Here is a 21,069-nt window from a genome sequence, read left to right as displayed (position 1 = left end):
CATTCCCTACAGATTTGCATATAATTGAAGTAGTTGTGATAGTTTCTCAAAAAAGTCTTTGTTCTCACCATGCCTTTGCCAAACCTGAGCCAGAAACATGTCATCTACGGAGTCATTTATGTATTTAAAAAATGAGTACTGATTTAGACTGTTGCCATGGGACAGCTATAGCAGGAAATGAGCAAAACACCCACATAATTATTGTTGACAGAATACAGTTCCAATTTTATCAAGTGTAACCCCTATGTGATATGTTGTTAAAGCAGCCATCAGCATCTCAATGAATGAAATACTGTTTGGAGAAGTATGCAGTGCCCAAAAGAAACATACAATTGTTATGCTTGAGAATCAGAACATGTGAAAGACATCTCCTTGACTGAGATGGATACGGGAATAATTATTGCTAAGTCTCTGAAGAACAATTAGAGTTGGTTTTTATTAAATTTTCACGTTATGATTGACATTGAAACTGAATGAATTAATACATAAATCCAGATTACGGTGATCTAATAAGATATTGAGAAAGATGATACTTTACAAAGCAGTTTGTGGAAAAACTATACAGAGCTGGGAAAAAACCCATAAATTTATTATTTTGCAAACTGCCTTGCTTTTTTTCTTTTTTTTTTTTTTATTTAATCTGCTTAGCTACTATTTAAATTAGATTTCAGAAGACTCTGTAATGAAGAAGTGGGATATAATTCATCATTTGTAGAGATCGCATCCATTAGGTATCTAAATAATAAGTTATTTATAACAATGTTTTATAACAACCTTAGAGAGTTTTACCCATTAATCAATAACAATGGAGAGATGTCAATGTATAAAACTGAATCAGGTATAACAATATTCCAGTTTGATAAATATCAGGTTTTATTGTGAATAGTAATAAATTTTTATATATTTAAAAGATATACAAAATAGTCCTACTTCCCTTAAGAAAGGAAGCCTCAAATAAGAAAGATTAATTTTTTGAAAGGTAATAATGCAGTAAATGAAGAAGGTTTCATTTTTTAAAGTTTATATGAAATAATGCAGTTCACTAAGCATCTTTTTTGTACTAATTGAGTCTGTATTGGTTATCTATTTCAACATGCATATTTTAAAACAAAGGAATGAAAAGGTGTGACACATGTATAAGTGCATTAAATTACTGAACAATGTTTTGCACCCTGCTGACCTTTTTAGTGGTAAAAGTAAGCTGAGGCACCGAGTCTGTTTTGGTCTTTTCTGTGGAAATCACACCGGCTCTAGAGGAATGAAGAATATATAAGGGTTAAAAAAAGCATCTTTAATACCTTGACTCAATCCAGTCAGATTCAAGAGCTCTTCTCAAGAACTTGCAGAAGGCTCTTCTTTTTGTATCTGTGTTTTAAAGGTTACCTATGCTATTTTGAATTATTAGAAATTGCTCTCCAGGTTTGTGCAACAGGGAGCTGGGTCATAAGTGTTAGCCTGTGGCCTTACTGCTTCAGGATCTGAACAGATGTGTTTAGACAGCACAGCACCACACTGGGGAAAATGTCCTCTCTCAAACCCTTGCTACCATCCCAAACTGCTCCTGGCACTCCCTGGGGGTCTACAGCCCAGTAGTTCCCTCAGAGCAGCTGGAGGTGGGGAGCTGTGTTACAGGGTTTGGTTGTGTGTGCACCCAGCAAGTTCGGGAGGCTCAGCTGTGATTCTCACGCCCAGGGACGGCTCCCATGCTGGGCTCCATGGCCCTGTCAATCCACCTGCACGCCTGGGATTTAGGGATTGCAGGTGGAGGGCTGTGCAGCCGGGCAATGCTGCCAGCCTCAGTCCTGGGTGAAGCCTTCGGGCGGTGCTGCACTGAAGACCAGTTTGTAACCCAAAAGTAATTGCCACACATCTGCATCCCATCCATCTTTTTTGAGGAATAAGAGTAACTATTCAGCTCCGTTACATCTGAGATTGAACTGACTTGCAAGCTGAGAGGCATTGGTCATGGAGGTTTATTGCAGGAAGGGAAGATTAGTAAGAGAACAAGACAATAAAAAGGGAACGGTCAAAATTAATTTCATAGCCCACAAGGGTCCTATGGCTGAACCAGTATCAAAAATTAAAGCAGAACTGGGATAGTGACAATTTTGCCTATCCTGGATTTGCAACTTCCAGATTTATTTTTTCTGGGAAAGAGACGATCTTTTCCTTCTAGTTTGTTATGTGTGAGTGACTATTTATTTTCCTTCTTAAACAAGGCAAAAGAAAGTTTTATTTCTATCTCACCCTGTTTTGGACTAGGGGGAGATACAATTAGGTGAAGATGTGCAGGAGGTATTTATGGAACCCCTGCAATATATGGGGGTGGGGGAAAGACGAAAGATATTCCTCAGATTTTTTTTTCATTTTTGTTTAAAGTATGCTTTTCTGTTACTATAGCTACTGGCTGTGTCATGCTCACATACAGATGCTTTATTACATTGTCTTTAGAAACCGACTGACTGCTGTTGCAAACCACTGAAGCCAGCAGTGGGACACACATATGTAGCAGGAGCCTGGAAAACCACAGAAGGTCCTGAGTCCAGCATAGGAAGAGGCAAAAACGGATGCGGAGGTTTGGCAAGAAGGCACACTTGTTAGGGTTGTAACAGAAAGCAGGAAGAAACAGGAAAGAAGTAGGATATTGGAAAACCTGCAATGAGGTATGTACACTTCATGTTCCCAGAAAAATCGAGAAGCCCGGTTAAACCTCAGTTATCTCTGTCTGGAGACAAGCAGATAAGCAAAATCTTAGATTCTGCTGCAAAGGAGTCTTTGAAAGAAGAATTGGGAGACCATGGTGGGAAGAGATTGCTCTGCCTGGCGAAAGCTTATTTAGGAAAAGGGCTGTGACCTCAGTGAGTTATAAGACCGCTGAGAAAATAACATCTCTGGAAAGACAGGGCAGAAGATGTTAAAATTGAATCTTGTCTGGAGTTTTGTGTGGGGATTGTTATTAAGGGGACTCCGGGGTGAAGTTTTGGGTCTTGCAAAGCAAATGAGGAACAAACTTCAGGAGGAACCTGGATAGTGAATTCAGGGGTCTTTAATTTATTTAGAATAAAATGTTTTAGTGAAGATTACTGGGAATATGTGACATTCTGCTTGCACTGTGTGCGGTATGTAGTTGCAAAAAAAGCAAATATGGCAACAGCAGTTGCCAGGGGTGCTGGAAAAGGGTAATACACAGGGCAAGGGTAATGGGCTATTACAAAGGATAGCGTACTCCAAGCTGGGGGAAAAAAGCTTTGATACAGAAGTGAAGTATCTCATGTTGGGGAAAGGAGTAAAGTGCATAATCCATGAAGAAATCTCAGAGATTCAACACTTTGATTTAAAATTTTATAGCTTTTAGTCTTAAAGGTCAAAGACATCCTTTTTTTTCACTTTTCCTGTTTCTCACAAAAGGATCTCCTGTTCATATTCAGGTGCCCATGGCTATGGGATGACAGCGAGACTACTTGTCTTCATAAACTGACTTAGAGTGTCTGCTTTAAAGCAAACCAAATGTTGATAGTCATAGGTGCATAAATGTTGAAGAACTGAGGGTTTCTCTGTGCTGCCAGGCCTATGGTATTCTTTGCCAAAAAAGTAAGAAAAAGGCCCTCAACTGTTCATTATAAAAATCTTAGTTAAAGTTCTGGAAATGATCCTGTAACGATCCTGACTTTGGCACATAATTGTTGTTTTGTATTTCTCCCTTCCACAAATACCTTGAACACTGTGCAGCCATTTCACTGTTGCCATTTGTCATGTATCATGACAAAATTATGACTATTTGTTATTTAGTTTAATTATTGATTACCAAATATGTCTTAGTACAAGGATTTCTAGGTATTAGGTATGTAAATTATTGGGACTTTGTGAAATGCAAAAGAGGGAAAATGAAGAGAAGTGATAGGACTGTATTAAATATAGTAATCATAAAAGCTTGTGTGACAGAAAATTGTAAATTGACATAGTCATTAGGAAATGTATTCATTCATTTTTGCTTTTGCATGCATTTTTGTGCATTTCAGGGGACAAGCTTAACTTGATTCCTGAAATATAAATCTTTGGGGCAAGAGGATATTCAGGTGAGAGATGTAATTGAATATATTCAGATATTAGCATCTAAAACACAAATCAGTAGGATGTCTTTAAAAATGAAGGAGATTTGTAAGGAAAATAGAATTGTTTTGAAGATATCTTCTGGATTCCACAGAAGGTACTTTCAGCATGAACAGACTTTTAAATACCGACAGTGGTTTGGAAAAGAAAACCTTTTAAGTACAGACAATTACCATTTTTCTTACTCCTAGGACAGTTCAGCATGTTTTGGAAGAAGTAGTTTGGATTTGTTATGCAGCATGAGTGTTGCCTTCTCAATGTCATTTTCCCATCTGTCTTGCTCAGCAGTGTTACAGTCTCAGCTGATCCACGTGTGCAGTCATCAGTCAGATCATACTGCAGTGACACAATCAGCCCGAAAACTATTCTTGTACAGTGTCTGCCATGCTCCGTATCTTCCTCAAAGGAACTGTGGATACAGTTTGAACTTGTTTATATTCTTTCCAGTGGCCAGGAAAATGAATAATTCCTTTTTCCGTATTTGGAATTCCCTCAACAATAAGTTTACCATTATTTAATCCTTCTTACTTTATGAGCTATATTTATCTTCTGGTACTCATAGAATTCTATTGCCTGACACTAGTCCCATGGAAATTTAGGAAAATGTCTCAATCTATTGCAAGGGAAACAGGGTCTAAAACTCTTTGTCTAAAATTTGCCATCACTTTCCCCACAGCATAAATTGCCCTGTGCACAAAATGCAAAAGATGTTTCATTTAACATCAGTGCTTATAAAAAGATAAACCACGATCTATTGGTGAGAATACCTTTCCTGTTCCATTCAAGATTTATTTGGCATTGCAAGCATTGTGTATTAATCCTGTCCTGGAAAGTACTTAGGCTGGAAATGGGTGATATCTTGCAGATGGTTTGCCTAGCTTTTGTATGTATCTTGTGATTCTTGCCACCCTTCCTTTCGTCTAGCTCTCCTGACTTCTGTGGATTGTGTGGTTCAACTGAAAACATTCCAGATCAGGAAGAAGCATGTGCTCTATATTTAACTCTACATTTAGTCATGTCATCTGTAGTACCATTGTGCAAGTTGCTTATCTTTCTTAACTACATAAGGGATTGTCCTTCCTCATGTTGTAAATAACAGAGATCTTTAAATTCAAATGGTTGCCGTGTATTCTTTCTGTGAGCTAGCTAGCCAGTTAGTAATGGTGCTCTTTAGTAGATATCAGGTGATGACAATTTTTGATGTCCATCTATTTCTAAAAATCTGAACGTTTTGAATCAGCTTCTGTTTTCATGGAAATCTAGGCTAAAAGGGATCTTGTGAGATCATCTGTTCATAGCTCCTGATCTGAGATAAAATAATTATACTTAGAACCCCCCTGACAGTTTTGTCTGGAACAGCCTTTAGAAACTGGTGATGAATGGAATACCATGACATTGCTACTTAGTCTGTTTTACTGCTAATTACATTTGGGAAAATTTCTATGTAGTATATTTATCTTCAAATTTATCTTGGCATAAATCAAGCCGATTTCTACTTGCCCTGAAATGGATGAACATGCAATAAAATCAATTGGATGTATTAAATCAACTGTATTTTCATTCTGAAAGAATATGATAATGATTTTTTTGTTATCTTGTTTGCTTTCCCTACCCAGTAGGGTAATACTTGGTCTCCCTTTGATTTAAATATTTTTAATTTGTCCTCTTCTTGTAAACAATTTCTGGACCTCAGGCTTTAAAAAAATAAATAAACCTTTCTGCATGTTTGATCTATTTCTTTACAGTGTGTCTTTATCCTACCGCATGACACTGGCTCTAGCTGTGCATGGCCATTTTTTGTTTTTCAGGTTATTGAAGTGTCCTGTTGATGTCACTATTATTTTTGTTCCGCACTGAGATACTGACATCAGGTAATCAATGACGTATATTCTCTTTTTTTCTTTATAATTCCTTTTGAAGAGAAGCTACACAGAAGTGTCCTAAGTGTCTGAAGTCTACCATTTTTGTGGGTTCAAACTTCCAGCAACTGGGGACCTCAGCATGTCTCCTTGAGTTACCCAGGGACAAAGGAATCTCTTATTCTTATTGTGCTATTTTTGGAATCATTAATACTGTTCTCTTCAGATGGCTTTTTCTCATGCTGTTTGAGAGTTCAACAGTGAAAGCTGTTTTACCTAATTTGAACAAATACACCATAGCTATTCCTTAGTGAAGTTCCTTCGTCATTGGAAAAAGTGTTGCATTTTTGGAGAAACGTCATCAGAAATTTTCCTGGAATGTGGATTTGCCTAATTTCTCCAAGGTCTCTTTTATATTTCCCCTATTGTCTGATTAACATATTCTTCTACCTATAGGAATCAGTGCTTTGATTTCTGGTCTCTTAAACACTTTACTAGATGGGAATCTCACTGCACAAGCTTGAAGAACAATTCGGTTGCACAACCTACATTTGAGTGTAATCAGAAAAAGAATTGGGCAAACTGCTCTGAAATTGTCTTGCAAATTAATCTGTCTCACCATGAAACCTTTGTGATTTTAATTCTCAGCTGTTCCCTCCAGGGTTTTATGCCATCGTACACTACCAAGCAGATTCCCAAAGAGGCCAAAGTCTGCTCTCCTGAAGTCCAGGGTAGCGAGCTTGCTGTTCTCCCACCTCGCTGCCCTAAGGATCTTGAGCTCCACCATCTCATGATCCCTGCAGCCAAGGCTGCCCTTGAGCTTCACATTCCCCACCAGCCCCTCCTTGTTGGTGAGAACAAGGTCCAGCATAGCACCTCTCCTTGTTGGCTCCTCTATCACTTGGAGAAGGAAGTTATCATCAATGCATTCCAGGAACCTCCTGGATTGCTTGTGCCTGCTGTGTTGTCCCTCAACAGCTATTGGTGTGGTTGAAGGGCCAGGGCTTGTGAACATGAGGCTGCTCCTATCTGTCTGTAGAAGGCCCCATCTGCTGGGTCTTCCTGGTCAGGTGGCCTACAGCAGACCGCCACCATAATGTCACCTGTCCCTGCCCTCCCTTTAATCCTGACCCATAAGCTCTTGGTCAGCTCCTCATCCATCCCTAGGCAGGGCTCCATGCTCTCCAGCTGGTTATTGACATAGAGGGCAACTCCCCCTCCTTGTCTCCCCTGCCTGTCCTTCCTAAAGAGCCTGTATACTTCCATTCCAACAATCCAGTCATAGGAGTCATCCCACCAGGTCTCTGTGATGCCAATAAGATCACAGCCCTGCCAGCATGCGCACCTCTCTAACTCCTCTTGTTTGTTCCCCATGCTACGTGTGTTTGTATAGAGGTATTTAAGCTGGGCCCCCGATGAAGATGACTTACTGGCTAGAGTTCCTTTGTGCTGCACTTCAGGTGCTCTGCTGCTGACCTGTGATCCTTCTCCAGGCTCTGAGCATTGGCATCAAACCAGTAGGAAAGGGATGGATTGAGGTTCCCCTCCCCTGGCAACTCTAGTTTAAAGCCCTCTTCATGAGTTTGGCAATCCTCTGACGGAAGATGCTCCTCCTTTTCTCTGACAGATGGACCCCATCAGCCCCCAGTAGACCTGGTTTCTCAAAGCAAGTCCCACGGTCTAAGTATCCAAACCCCTGGCTGTGGCACCAGTCCTGTAACTGTTTGTTGATTGGCCAGATTCACCTGGCCCTTTCAAACCCCCTTGCGTTTGATGGGGAGAACTAATGAAAAAACTACCTGCACTGCAGAGTCCCTGACCACTGCTCCCAGAGCTCTGTAATCCTTCTTGATATTCCTCGGCTTGCTCCTGGTGGTATCACTGGTGCCAATGTGAAACAACAGCAGCATAATAGTGGGCTGTATGAGGCTCAGTAGTCTCTCGGTGATGTCCCTGATATGAGCCCTGGGTAAGCAGCAAGAAGAATCTGGTAATTTTATTAATGATCGATGCCTGGAGGCATTCTTCCTCCAGGGCTCTAAATCACAAACCTACCTACTGATGAGCCCAACACAAGTCAGCTTATGAACTTTTATGAATTTAGAGTAAGTTTTCATCTTGATCCTAATTTTAGAATAGAGTTCCGCAAGTTACTGTAATAAAATATGCTTTTTCAATAATGCTTTTATCTGAAATTAACAGGAGTGATAATGTGCTAATGCCGCAGGCACCATGATGCATCAACTCAAGATTTCGTCATATGTCAAGAGTGATAAATTGAAACAGGGAGCTTCTAACTTGATATAATGGAAGTATTTTCAGCACAAGAGCATGGAAACGAGTTGCTAAGGGAGGCTGTGGAATTTCTGTCCTTGGAGGTTTTCAGATCCTTACCTGGACAAAGACCTGAGCTACCTGATCTAAATTCAATGCTGACCCTGCAGGAGGTTGCACTAGATGACCACTGTCTCTTTCATTGCAAGAACTGAGGACAATCAATAAAATAGGAGCTGGGTTCAAAACAAACAAAAGGAGGTGATTCTTCATATACAGTTCAGGTAAGATGAGCATTAGGAACACTTTGCTACTGGGTGTTTTGGATGATAGAAGTTATGTGGGCTCTAGTTCGGACAGGTTCACGGAAGAGATCTATTAGGACTTACATATGGAAACATCTTCCTCAAGAGCCTTCTGAGCTCCCAGCTTCTGAAAGCAAGCACTAGATGTAGATACTAGAGTTAAGGGAAGAAGCTAGGGGGTTGCACATGATTGTCTGGCTCTTGCATTCTTTCCCAGCCCTTTTTCCTTTTCGAGATCTGAGACAGAATACTAGGCTAAGCAGACATTTAGTTTGACCCAGTACAGATGCTTTTAGGACCTGAAATCCACAACACAATAATGTTTATTCAATTAAGTTACTATTCACCCTAAGTGGAGAAGCCTATCTTGTCATGGTGGTCTAGTGCCCAAAGTGTGGTGGAGTTACAAGCTAACTTCAATGAGTTCATGCAGCTGATGAGCATCAAGGACTTACTTTGTAGCATCAAGGTAAATTAATCTCTCCAGAGCAAGAATTTGTGTTCTCTCTTCTGCACAGATCTAAACATGCAATGACACTAGGCAGCTTGTATTTGATTTCTAACTGCATGAGAACTGACCTTATTGCGGGTTCTGAATGACTTGCATCTAATCCATTACCAGAGTGACTCAAAATTGTTAGGGTTTCAAAGAAAAGCAGCACATAAGTTTTAGTTTTAGAAGTTTTAATCAAAATTCTGACTTAGGATAAAGGGCTGAAGACACTCATTCCTGCTTTTGAATTGCAGATAAACTAAAATTCTGTGAATTGTTGGAAGACAACAATATTGAGAAAGAAATTTTGATGGTGTAATGTCAGGGAAATTCATCTATAGAAGTTAGCAATAGTTCTGCAGGTGTAAGACTCTGCTAGACTTTCACAAAAACCCCACCAAACTCTTGATTTCAAGCCCACGCATCTCACATAAAACTGAAATCAAACCACTCTCCATCATTTAGCCTGTGATGGGTCCCAAAGTAATGACCATTATTGGTCTAGTATAGCATCATCTTCTCCAACAGTGGCCAAAAAGGGAGCCGCACACAATGCCATCCTGATGCACCACATCTGCATGTTGTCTGAAATTCCTGTGAAACAGACCAAAGTCCTCTCTCTTCCCATTGCTCCTGCTTTTCTTGCCTCCTACTTTCTTTTGATGATATATTTTGGTTATTTGGAAGAAAAAGCATACACGTATTATTTTCCCTGTACTGTAACACTGTCCCCTCTTACACCCTCTCTACTGTATGGGTTCTCCCTCTCACCCACAGCCATGCCCTCAGTTGTTCTCCTGTTTTTCTTTACTCACCTGCCCCCAGTCAAGCCCATCTATGCTTTCCTATCCCTCTTCGCAACCTGTCTTTCCCCTATTTAACACTTTCCTATCCCAAGCTAGCAAACATCCCATTTCCTGGCTTTTTGATCCTTCTCTCTTCGCAGTATCAGAAGAGCAAAAAACCCACAGAGCCATGCTTGGCTCTACCACTGCTGTCCTCGTTGAAAGAAGCAGGTAGAGATTTCCCCACCCTGAGTTCCCTTGGCTTTCTCAGTCCCTCTCTTCTGCTACCATTATCACTATCGCAATGGCACAGTTTGGGACTCCTCACGTGGGACCCATCATCGCGCCGCTGGCTGGCACAGAGGACCAGGGGAAGAAGTGTAAGGGCTCTGCCCTATGGCAGCCCAGTCACAGCACCGCCTTGCCCTTCCCATCCAATCTGTCCCAAAACCGCATTCTCAAGTGACTTCAGCTTTGCCTGGAGCACTTAACTCTGTCCTTAGCTATAGCTTCCCCATGCATTAGCACCAGTAGAGATCTTAATGTTACAGGCCTGAACTGAGAGCGAGTAATGTGGAACTTAAATTTACCTAGCACGCTCTCATGTTACCACTCCCTCCTTTTCTAGGTCATTGATGAGTATAGGGATTGGCACAGGTCCCTTGCGATACTGGTGACAGCTCTGCTTTGTGAACTGACTGTTACTGACTCTCTGCTATCTTTTAACCTTGCAGCGATCATCCTCTGTACCCGAGGTTCAAAGTCCCTACGGCCTTTCTCTCCTCACCTTCCACCATTGGCGAGAGCATATCCTGGGACAGGGTGGAAATCAGGTGCTATCACACCTGTACTTATCCTCCCTTTTGTCAAGTTCTGGACGGTAGCTAGGACTTGAGACAGGAGTAGGAGATTCACCCGGCCTCTTCACTGAGGATGTGCCCCCTCCCTGTCAGACCCTGGAGCCGCTCTTGCCCTCACGGTACGCTGCTCGCTTCCGAGGTGGCGACCCTGCGTCCCCCTCGGTGTCCCGCCACTCGGGGGTGACCGCGGGGGGCCGCTGCGCCTCCCCAGGGCGGGCGGCTCCGCCGGGGCGTTGAGGGGACGAGGCCACCAGCCCCCGCGGGACTCGTTGGGGCGGTGTGGCGGGCGCGGGGCAGCGGCGGACAAAGCCGGCCGGCGCCACCTCAGGCTCCCGCCCCCCCATCCCCCGCGGGCTCCCTGCGGCTTCCCGGGGGCAGGCGCCTGCCTTGCGAGGGGCGGGAGGTGTCGCCCCTCGCCCGCCCGCGCCAGGGCGCCGCGCCTCCGGCGGCCGCGGTGGCGCTGCCGAGCAGAGCCGGGCGCTGGGCGCCGAGCGGCGGCCGCCCGCCCGCTCGCCCGCACCCCCTCCCCGGCCGGCTGGCTGGCTGGCTGGCTGCGCGCACGGCGAACATGGCGGCGGCGGTGGGGCGGGACACTCTACCTGAGCACTGGTCCTACGGCGTCTGCAAGGACGGGCGAGTCTTCTTCATCGAGTAAGGGGGCGCCGGCGGGCAGGGGGGCCGGGGGAAGGGGTGGGGGGTGGCCCCGCTCCCCGCTTCCCTCCCTCCCGGCCGCACGCAGCCACTAACAGGTGCATGTTTTCCGCTTCCCCTTCCCAGCGACCTGACCCGCACCACCACTTGGCTGCATCCTCGCACCGGGGAGCCCGTCAACTCCGGCCACATGATCCGCTCAGGTGGGTGCCCGGGGGCGGCTGGGGAGCCTGCCCCCGCCCTGCCCGCGCGCCGTTAACGGCCGCTCCGCTCCCCCTCCTCCCCCCGCCCCCCCCGGCCAGTGAGGCACCCCGGGGGCGCGGGCGAAGTTCTCACCCCTCCTTCCCCTCTTTCTTTCTCTCTGTCTCTCCCCCCCCTCCCTTGCAGACCTGCCCCGCGGATGGGAGGAGGGCTTCTCGGAGGAGGGCGCCAGCTACTTCATCGAGTGAGTACTCCCCTGCCCCGCGACCCCCGCCGGCGGCCGTTGGCGTGGGGGGCGTTGGCGGCGCGGCCCCGGCCCGCCCGCGGAGTCGCCTCAGGCGGGAGGACGGTGGCGGCGGTGGTGGTGGTGCGTGTGTGAGGGGGCGCCGGGCCGCTTCCCACCCCCTTTCCACCCTCACCAACCCGGCATGTCCGCCGATTTAATTAATGATCACCGCGAGGGAAATTGACAACGACGTGTGCGGTTTCGGTGGGTGAGGAAAGAAGTTGGCTGCCGGGCGCGGCGGGCTGCGGGGATCCCCCCGCCTGCCGCGCTCTCTCGGTGGTTAGCAACAGGTTTCCCCGGAGGCGGGCTCTGCAGTTTTTGTTGGTTTTCTCTTCCCCCTCCCCCTCCCCCTCCCCCTTTCCTGGTATTTAAAGTGCGGTTTGTGGCAGGTGGAGCGTTGTATTGCAGAGCGCCGGTCATAGTTGAAGGTGGATGGTTGTTTTTTTATGTTTTTTGGTGTGCGTGTTGTTTTTTTTTTTTTTAATGGCTCGTGATTGTGGATGCAGCACTGGGAAGTTTTGCAAGCGAAAGGCTTTCGGTGTTTCTTCCCCGAGACGAGGCTGAACAGATGAAATGGCCTTGCCTGGGCTGGTGGTGGCTGTTGTATCTTTTATGGAGTATATCTTGTTCAGAGAACAGCTAAAAACTTGAGATGTGCTGCCTGTTAAAGATATCTTATTCTGTGAGATGCACACATGTTGCAGTAAAGTAGAATAATTAAGAGAATTTCTTTCAAACATTACGTATATATGGCTTCTACAAATGTAAACACTGATGTAAAAGTAAAGATTTAATCAAATCGGTATATATATGGATACAGAGTTGTGTGTCACTTAACGATGTCTTTGCATTTTCCTTTTGAAATCTGAACATGTGAGAAATTCAATGAAACTAACAGAAAAGGATTGGAAAACACTCAGACTACCTTACTGCTTCAGTGCTGGACTCAAATGGTTAAGCCAGGTCATTAAGTACAGTCCCCTATAACTGCTGACAGCTGTGTCATAGATGTCTAGTTTTGAAATGCCTGCAGATTTTACCCCAAAACCTTTGACAAACTTGAGGTTTTCGGTAAATATCAAACTTCAGAACACTACTTGGCCAGGTGAAGGAGGGATTGACTGAAGGCATCATAAATGCCTCACATGGTAGGAAGTTCGTTAAATAAAATTCCAAATGATGCTAAAATGTCATTTTTTCCTGACAAAGGAGGAAAAAGCCCAACAGTCCCTGTTTGGCTGAGCCAGAGAATTCCTTACGGTGCTAGACTGGGCAGTTAGTTTAGCCCTCAACTCTTGAACAGAATACTGCAGCAAGGCATTGGAGAGCAGCTGAATGCTGCTTACAGCAGCCACCCTTTAACTGTTGCCAGTGTGTTGAAGTAAAGGAATAAAAGTTCTTCTGGTTACATAAGTGACAAATGGAACGCTAAAATATGATAAATGTACAGTCTGTAAATGTAGTGTAAACAGGTCCTTTACACAAATACATCAATACAATCTTCTTTCTTCTTTGTAGGAATACAGCAATTTGTTTTTCTGTCCTTTCCAGAAGCTTACTGGTACAATTTTAGAACAGCTGAGATTCCTTTTCCTAGCTGCTCTATTTGGAAGACCATTCTAGTGTCTTGTTTGTCAGGCAGTTACAAAACTTTTAATTTCTGATCCGTTAAATTATAGTTGCATGTAGTGCATTGTCATAACGTGTGCTAATAGCATTCTTTAGCTTGAACTGGAATTGCTGCAGGAAATGAAATACACAACATAGTGTGTATTTTACAGAGCAGTTGGATAAACTCGACCATCTTTAGCCAAGCAAAGTTTTGCGATGAGCAACAGCAATTTTTTTTGACGTAAATCCGTTCAGCTCTACTGCTTCACACCAAAGATTCACCTGATACAGTATCCCCTTCAGCAGTGATACTTCGCCCAGCACTGCTCTAGCCTATTTTCAGCTCAGAGGCTTCCTGAGCCAAGTGGAATTTCTCGTTTTTTCTTCCATGAACATATTGAGCTCCCCTTGTGCTCGTGTAAACATCAGCATCCTTAGACGAGGATTTCCATATCTCACTGCTGTGTTCATTCCTCCTATGTTTCTTCCACGTGATGAGTTCTCAGCTTACAGAAAAGGTTACTGGTCCCTAAACGCATGATTTCACATGTTGTACTACTACATACCATTTTCTGGCATTCCAGCTCACAAAACCTGAGTTCTGCTGTATAACTACCCAGTCCTCTTTGTACTGCTGATAGTTTCCAGTGTGGTGTCATCTACAGAAATTTCTTGAGCACATTCTCACTCTTCGGCTACTAAGTTATTGAAGGCTCTCAGGATGAATGCTATCAGTATCCCCTCTCTCTTATGATAATTTCCACTTTTAAAACAACCTATTGTAGTTTTTTCTCCTTAGTCAATTTCTTTATTTATCTTGTAGGTCTTATTTCTATTTTAAATATTATTTAAGTATTATTTCTTTAATGAAATTAATGTATTACTAAGGACTATTTCTATTTTAAATAATTTCATGTGGTCAAATATTTTATTTAAATGGATATTGGCTAATTCCACTTACATAATTGATTTCTGGTACAGCAGTAATCAAAATGTTAGATAAAACATTGGATGTGAGCTGTCTGATGTAAAAAAATAAAAATTAATTAATCTTTTGTCCATTTACTTCCATGTCTTTATTACTCCCTTCAATATTATGGACAACCTTGAAACATCATGTATTAAAACAAAGGTTTATAAGCTGGTCAAGCTTAATATCAAAACCAGGCAAGCTTTTTCCCTTTTCCATGTACTGTGAGTTTGAAAATTTCCAGAACCCTACTTCTGATGGGTAGAAGCTCTCCAAATTAATGTGCTCTGGTTTATAGTGTTATTTTTTGTGTGTGTCAGTGCTGTTAAGGGGGACTATTTTGCTGTCGTTTATTTACTTGAGATGTTTGTATGAAATCACATCCGTCTTAGTCTTGTTTTGCTCAACTAAATAATGTGGGTTCTTTGTTCAGCCCTTTAAAAAGGGCTCTCCATCTGTTTAATTGTCCTGTAGTTCTCTGCACCTCTTGCAATATGAAGTCATCTTTGTTGCATGTGAGTGAACAGAATCGTATGCTGGAATGAGCTTTTGTGAGAGTCTCAAACAACAGAAGTGGAGTCTCAAACAACAGAAGTGCTTTCTTGGCTCTAAAAATTTCTCAGGTTTCTACATTTTAGCTTGTTTGCCTATTTGGGGAAGACACCCACGCTGACAGCACATGTGAATCCTGTGAATTGCCTGATACATCCAGATCTTTCTTTTCCTTTACTGCTTTAAGACTGTATTTTATGTTAGGAAGCCATCTACGAAGCTGTATTCTAGTTCTTCCCGTTTATGCACATCCATGTCTTCCTGAATGATTTTCTCTGTTCTGATTATTCTTCAGGTTTTCTTGATAGTGGCAAACCCTGTTAGCTCAGTCCTGCCTTTTATCCTAAAATCAGTAAATAAAACATAAATAAATGATGCATGAACTGATTTTTCTAGACCTCCATTTGGTAATTTTGGTAAAATCCTGTTGTTTCTCTTGCAGCTTATTTGCAGCTTAAATATCTTGTCCTAAGGAGAAAATGGGATCACTTTTTATACAATTTTATGTCTTTCCACATAATAGCCTCAGCATCTTTATTACTCTTAATCAAATAAAGACATGGCATAATCAGCTATACTCAATATAGATACCAACTTTTAAAGGTTGCAGGTTGGTCTCCTTTGCTTGTGAACCATTAGACTTTTTTTAACAATGTGACTTATATGCTCTTTTCTCTGGGTGACAAAAATATGTACAACCAGCAATTTAACTTTAAAAAAAAATTGAGTGTTCAATTTGCTTGGTATGCCAACTTTTGATCTATTTTAGGAGGAATATTGATGTAGGCATGATCCTAGCACTGGATGTTTCTTTGTCTAAAAGTATCATGCATGTTCCATTTTCTGACTGAGTACCGAGGACAGATTGCCCTACTCTTTTCCACCTCTGTTTTGTTTGTTTGTTTTCTCTGCTGATGTTTTTGAAATATGCTGTGTTTGTTGGGCAACTCCTTTGTGTTAGAGTTGCTGCAGAAAGGACATTGTTGCTGAGCATATGTGGAATTGAATGAGGACTTAATGCTTGCTCTGGTTTGTTTCTGGTTGTTGGGTTGCTGATGTGCAGTGGTAAGTGTGGTTGGCAGACTCTTTGAGGAAGGAGATGTGACATGCAGGAAAAATAGTGACTGATGGAAAAACAGTGCACATATGCATTATAGCTGAGGTTTTTGTTTCCATTTGCTTCTTGTCTTTTTCTGATAATCTGAAAGATTTAGGGAAGTTGGAAAGCTTTGAAAGTCTGGAATGCTTTTTTTTGTTACCTTCTTATAGCTTTGAAAGATTGAGATGAGTATTTATGTGAAAGGATCCGTTCTTCCAGGATTATATACCTAACTGGCATGCGTTAAGTATGTTAAAAGTAGTGTATTGCTGCTATAGAGATTGGTTTAGAATGCTGCAATAATATTGCACATCTCAAAGGTATACACATTCAAATTGTAGCCTAAAATTAGGAACAAAAAAGTGGAAATCAGCATTTAAATATCTGAAGTTAACCCTTTGTCTATTTATTTCTGTAATCAGTTTTTAGTCAAACTTAGCCTCTTCTTTGGGTAACAGTGGATGTACAAGAAACCAAACTTTTAACAAGATTGCACTGTTCATAGCAGTAGTCAGTAACTGTTATTCTTTAGTTCTTTTATTTAGCTTTTACTGTATGTAGGAAATATGCATGGTATGTATTTCAAGTATTTGGAAATAGTAAACAAACAAAGAATGCAGAAGTTGGTGAACACCAAATTGAAGTCTGTCTTTATCTTTGATTCTCCTGTGGCAAATGCGTACGTTTAGATACCATGTCACTGAAAACCATACAAGAGCTCAGATTTCACTTGGTATGGGCTATAGACCATACCCAATTAATGATTATTTAGTCACAGAAGCCTAAAGGGGAAGAGACCATCTGGATTATTGAGTTCGGTCCTTTTGATTATCTGAGAAGATTGTTTTATAATCTCATTAGTAAATTTAATCAACAGGTTTCTTCTGCCCTGCAGAAATTCCTGTTTTCCCCGTTCCAAGTAGGATGTTGAAGACTCTTTCTTTTTAGTGGCTGTTTAGGTGGCCTAAAGCACTACTTACTGTGTGTGTTTCATGGCTTGCTGTAAATACAAATAATTATTTTTTTTTTCTTGCTCGGTTTTTCATGATGGTTATCGCTGTAGAAGCAAAAGATATTGGAGCACTTAACTACTGTAAGGAGTAGTGATGTCCCTCATAATGAGATCTTCAATACAGATTATGTCCTTTATAGTTCTTGAACCCAAGCTTAGGTAAAAGGTCCCAATTAGTGTATCAGTAAGTATATAAACTTATATGAAATCCACCTGTGAGGAGCTGGCCTGTGAAGTACTTCACTGTGTCATTGCTGTGTATAACCAGTTTGAGTTGGGTAGAGTTCCTGAAGTGGAATAAAAATTATGTAGATGGAACCACATGAGAACTTCGCCAACCAAAAGGAAAGACATTTACACCATCACAAGCAAATTTAAGGATAGTGTCCTGCAAAATAAAAGAACTTTGTATGCTGTAAAACATCATGGAGAAACTTTTAGGGAAAGAAACCTGGAATGGTTACATAGTCATGGGTAAAGCTCTAGTTTGGCTAAATCTTGAGAAGCATCATATGCAGCAATCTGTAGGTTATGACTAGTTACTAGAATTCAATCAGGATTTGCCCTTGAGGGGACTAGACTTCATTGAGGTAATTTGTATGGGTGGAAAAACGGATGTAAAATGGAGAAGTGGAAGAAAAATGCTAGAACTGGCTTTTGTGTTGAAATACCAGGGTAGGGAAGCTGTCCCATCCTGCAGTTCTGTAGAAGCAATAGACGGTCTTGAGCGGCCTCTGCTGGTTCACTGGCAGGAAATTAGGCAGCAAGAGAAAAGCTGCCAGGATGGGGGTCGATCTGTGTTGGTGCTTTTCATTATTAGTATTTAACTTCTTGTAAGTAAGTGTTCCATTTGGGCAATGGGAAAGAACTATATGCAATAAAAGTAAATAGTATTGCTTGCACGAGTTTCCCTGAATCTCTTCTCTTGCCCTTTGTCCTCCAGATCTGAGCTTGATCAGCCAGCCTGTTTGATAAATTTTGTTCTCTTGGATTGTGAACAGAACTGAGCTGGGAATATTGGACCTGCTCGGTAGATACAGTAGCTATGTTTCATTCAAGTTGGGGAAACAATTAAGTGTTCTTTTTTCATGACAGTTAAAATGTGAGATCACTCATTGAAGAGTGAAGTAAATGCTGATAGATTTGTACTCGGGCAGAGACTGCTGACAATTGCAGACAGCAAAATAAGTACTTTGTAGTTTAGCTCCCAGAAAGCGGGGAATAGGGCACGTTCGTGCTGCCTGAATTGCAGAGTGCCCTCTGGAAGAGGAAGCTTGGAACTGCATAAGGAAAAGGCCATGTGCGGTTTGGTTCAGCGATGTATACCAGTGAAGAGGAGCATTGTGTCCTTGCAGGGGGAGGAGTGTATAAGGGGAGGTGCTGGTTTTCGTTTGTTTTTAAAGCAAGGCTGCTCCAAAAAGTACTTAGCTTGATTTGTCAATCCTTGTCTGCCTCTCTTCCAAAATACAAACGTGTTGGAAAATTGGATTTTGACTACCTGAGGAGGCCAGCAAGGATAACATACGCTTAAAGCATAGCTCCCGTTAACTTGAGACATTGTTTTCAGTGTTGAATGCTTCTGAAAATCAAAGTTTTCTGGGAAACAGAGGGATATTCTTTTGTTCTATGACTTACTTGCGTTGTAACTCAGAATCAAAGGTATGAACTGGTTCTCCAGAGCCGCCAGCATCCACATTTTGTTCAGTATACACTCTGGCTTCTTTAACATGAATCTGTCAGGAAAAAAACTTCATTTGTTCAGGTGCTTTGCTGAAATGGTGTTCACTTCATTAAATCTGTGTGCTGGTGAATATGGGTGTATGTTTTAGGAGGCTGCATATTGCAGCAAGGGTTTCAATATTTCTGAAAGTCTGTCTAAAAAGTAAAGATTAAACGTAAATACAGTTGTACTGGGTAGTTATTGCTATAGTCTTAAAAATAATCTTGTGTTACATTTCAGACTGCTTTTAGAAGTGTGCGGTATGTCTACCATATAAGATGAGGAAATAGATAATCTATTCAAGCCTTTTAATTCTGTTTTGTTACCTGTTATCTACCAAAAAAGAGAGAATCTCAAATATTTGGGACAGCAGAATCTTGATATTTATACTACACATTTTGTTGAAGAAAGTTGCTTCTTCAGTCTATCTGTAGCCATTAAACTCTCTAGCAACTAGACCTAGTTAAAAGGATTACATATCTGCAGGCAAATATATTATGCAAGATGTTTTTGTATTTTATGACATAGGAAACAAAAAAGTACCTTTTCCAGGTGAGTTTGGCAATACTAAACAACCTTAGCAAGTGCTTCAGTGAAGAGAGAAGCACATGCTGTGAAGTACATGGCTGCAGGTTTTTCTCCCAGCTTCTACGCTCTGCATTGTCCCATTGTTTTGTTTCCTGCAGGTGGATTATACCAAAATGAGTTTTCACCTCACTACTAATCAAAGTTTACCATCATCTCAAATATTTACATTTCGTTGGTGCAGATTGAGTGTACTGCTTCAGTATTGTAGTGCTACATCCCTGCAAAGAGCAACTTGAATAATGTGGTGTCACATTTACTTAATATCACATCCGATTCTATCCAGTATGACTGTACAGTCTAATTTACTGTTAAATCTAATTTGTTTTGTCTTTGCCTCCTAGATGTGCTTTTTTAAAATTTTTTTTTTATGACCTTGGCTTGGATAATGGTAAAGGATGGGGCTAAAACCTCATTTTATTTGTAGTTTAATTGTTCCTTCCTGCAAGATTATTAGACAGTTTTACAAGGTCTGCTCTGAGATATTGTCTGTAGAAGCAGAACTTTTAATTTAAAAGCAGATTTGTAATTAAAGATGTTAAAATCCAAGAAGAATCTGGTTAAGCGCCCAGCCCTTTTCTTTTTGATTGTCTGCCACGTAGTACTTGGCAAGAACGTCACTGACTTGGCAAGAACGTCACTGACTTGTCTAGACAGGTATAAAAGCTTGTTACCAATACATAGTAGGTATGTGCTTTTCTGCCTGAAGTTTTCTGTTTAAACCCTTGTTTTCCTTATGGCTTATCTGTATCTTTAAAGATTTTATCTTTAGTTTAATAAAAAGTACAACCAAACCCAGCAAAACTTTTAAAATGACATTTGGATACACAGCTGAAACAAAGCATTTGAGTAATATTGGATTTTATTTACAATGTTTTGTCAAGTTAGGACTTCTATTATATTTTTATTTGCTTCCTAGAGACCAAATATCCTGAACTAAGAGCAGAGTACTGAGCATTTTGAAAATACACGTTGATCTGAAACACGCAGGTGATTTTTTTTCCAGCAGCTTTATAGACTATGTTTGTCAAATATGAGTAAGCAGAACAGCTGCTGTTAATTTTCTACTTTATTTCGTCTGAAAAAACGTAGTTACTGGCTTTTTGCAAAGTGCATATTTGTTTCAAAATGTTGTAGTTTCCCAGTCATCTTCAAACTAGCAAAATCCTTGAGCAGCAACTTTCATTTAATTTTCATGTTTACTTGGTTCTTTGCTTTTTGCAGTTATTTCTCTGTCCCTTTTCTTGGCAGAAGAAAGACTCATTTTGATTAACATAGGATATTGGTATTAATATAATGGAGAGCAATGAAAAAAGAGAGGCACTTTTTGTTTATCAAGCAGTGTAAATTAGAGGGCAAAGGCAAACGTTTTTGTTTTTGTTTTAAATAGGTGTCTTTTTAAGCAAATTTTCAGGTGTTTTAAATGTGTGCTCTGTAGGTTAACTTCTTAGTGCTTAAGTTCAATGCTTACTTTGAATCAAAGGGAAAGAAATGGGTTTTATCCTAATACGTAGAATAATAAATCTGTTAGATCTATTTCAGCAGAATGTTTAAACACATCTGCAGACAGAACTATGCTAATGGGTGTGATTCACTATATATGTAATTTTCACTGTTTGGTAAAGCAGCATTAGTAATATTTTCTTTCTGTTTTTCTGAAGATCAGGAGTTACAACATGAGCTCTTTGTATGGTGA

At 41.4% G+C, this 21,069-nt stretch overlaps 1 protein-coding gene across 2 annotated transcripts in view; it reads left to right on the top strand.

The window, feature by feature from the left end:
• Nucleotides 1-11,254: 11,254 nt before the first annotated feature.
• PLEKHA7 (pleckstrin homology domain containing A7) overlaps nucleotides 11,255-21,069 on the top strand; it is a gene marked incomplete at both ends in the record, with an annotated part of 169,364 nt that continues 159,549 nt past the window's right edge. For both annotated transcript variants that reach the window (XM_082485239.1, XM_082485238.1), the window contains 3 exons: nucleotides 11,255-11,337; nucleotides 11,464-11,540; nucleotides 11,725-11,782. In XM_082485239.1, coding sequence (XP_082341365.1) covers nucleotides 11,255-11,337; nucleotides 11,464-11,540; nucleotides 11,725-11,782 — 218 coding nt within the window. The remainder of the gene's footprint in view (nucleotides 11,338-11,463; nucleotides 11,541-11,724; nucleotides 11,783-21,069) is intronic.

The sequence above is a fragment of the Vanellus vanellus genome (assembly GCF_965231255.1).
Source record: "Vanellus vanellus genome assembly, chromosome: 6".
NCBI lineage: Eukaryota > Metazoa > Chordata > Aves > Charadriiformes > Charadriidae > Vanellus > Vanellus vanellus.
This window is presented reverse-complemented; position numbering and strand designations above follow the sequence as displayed.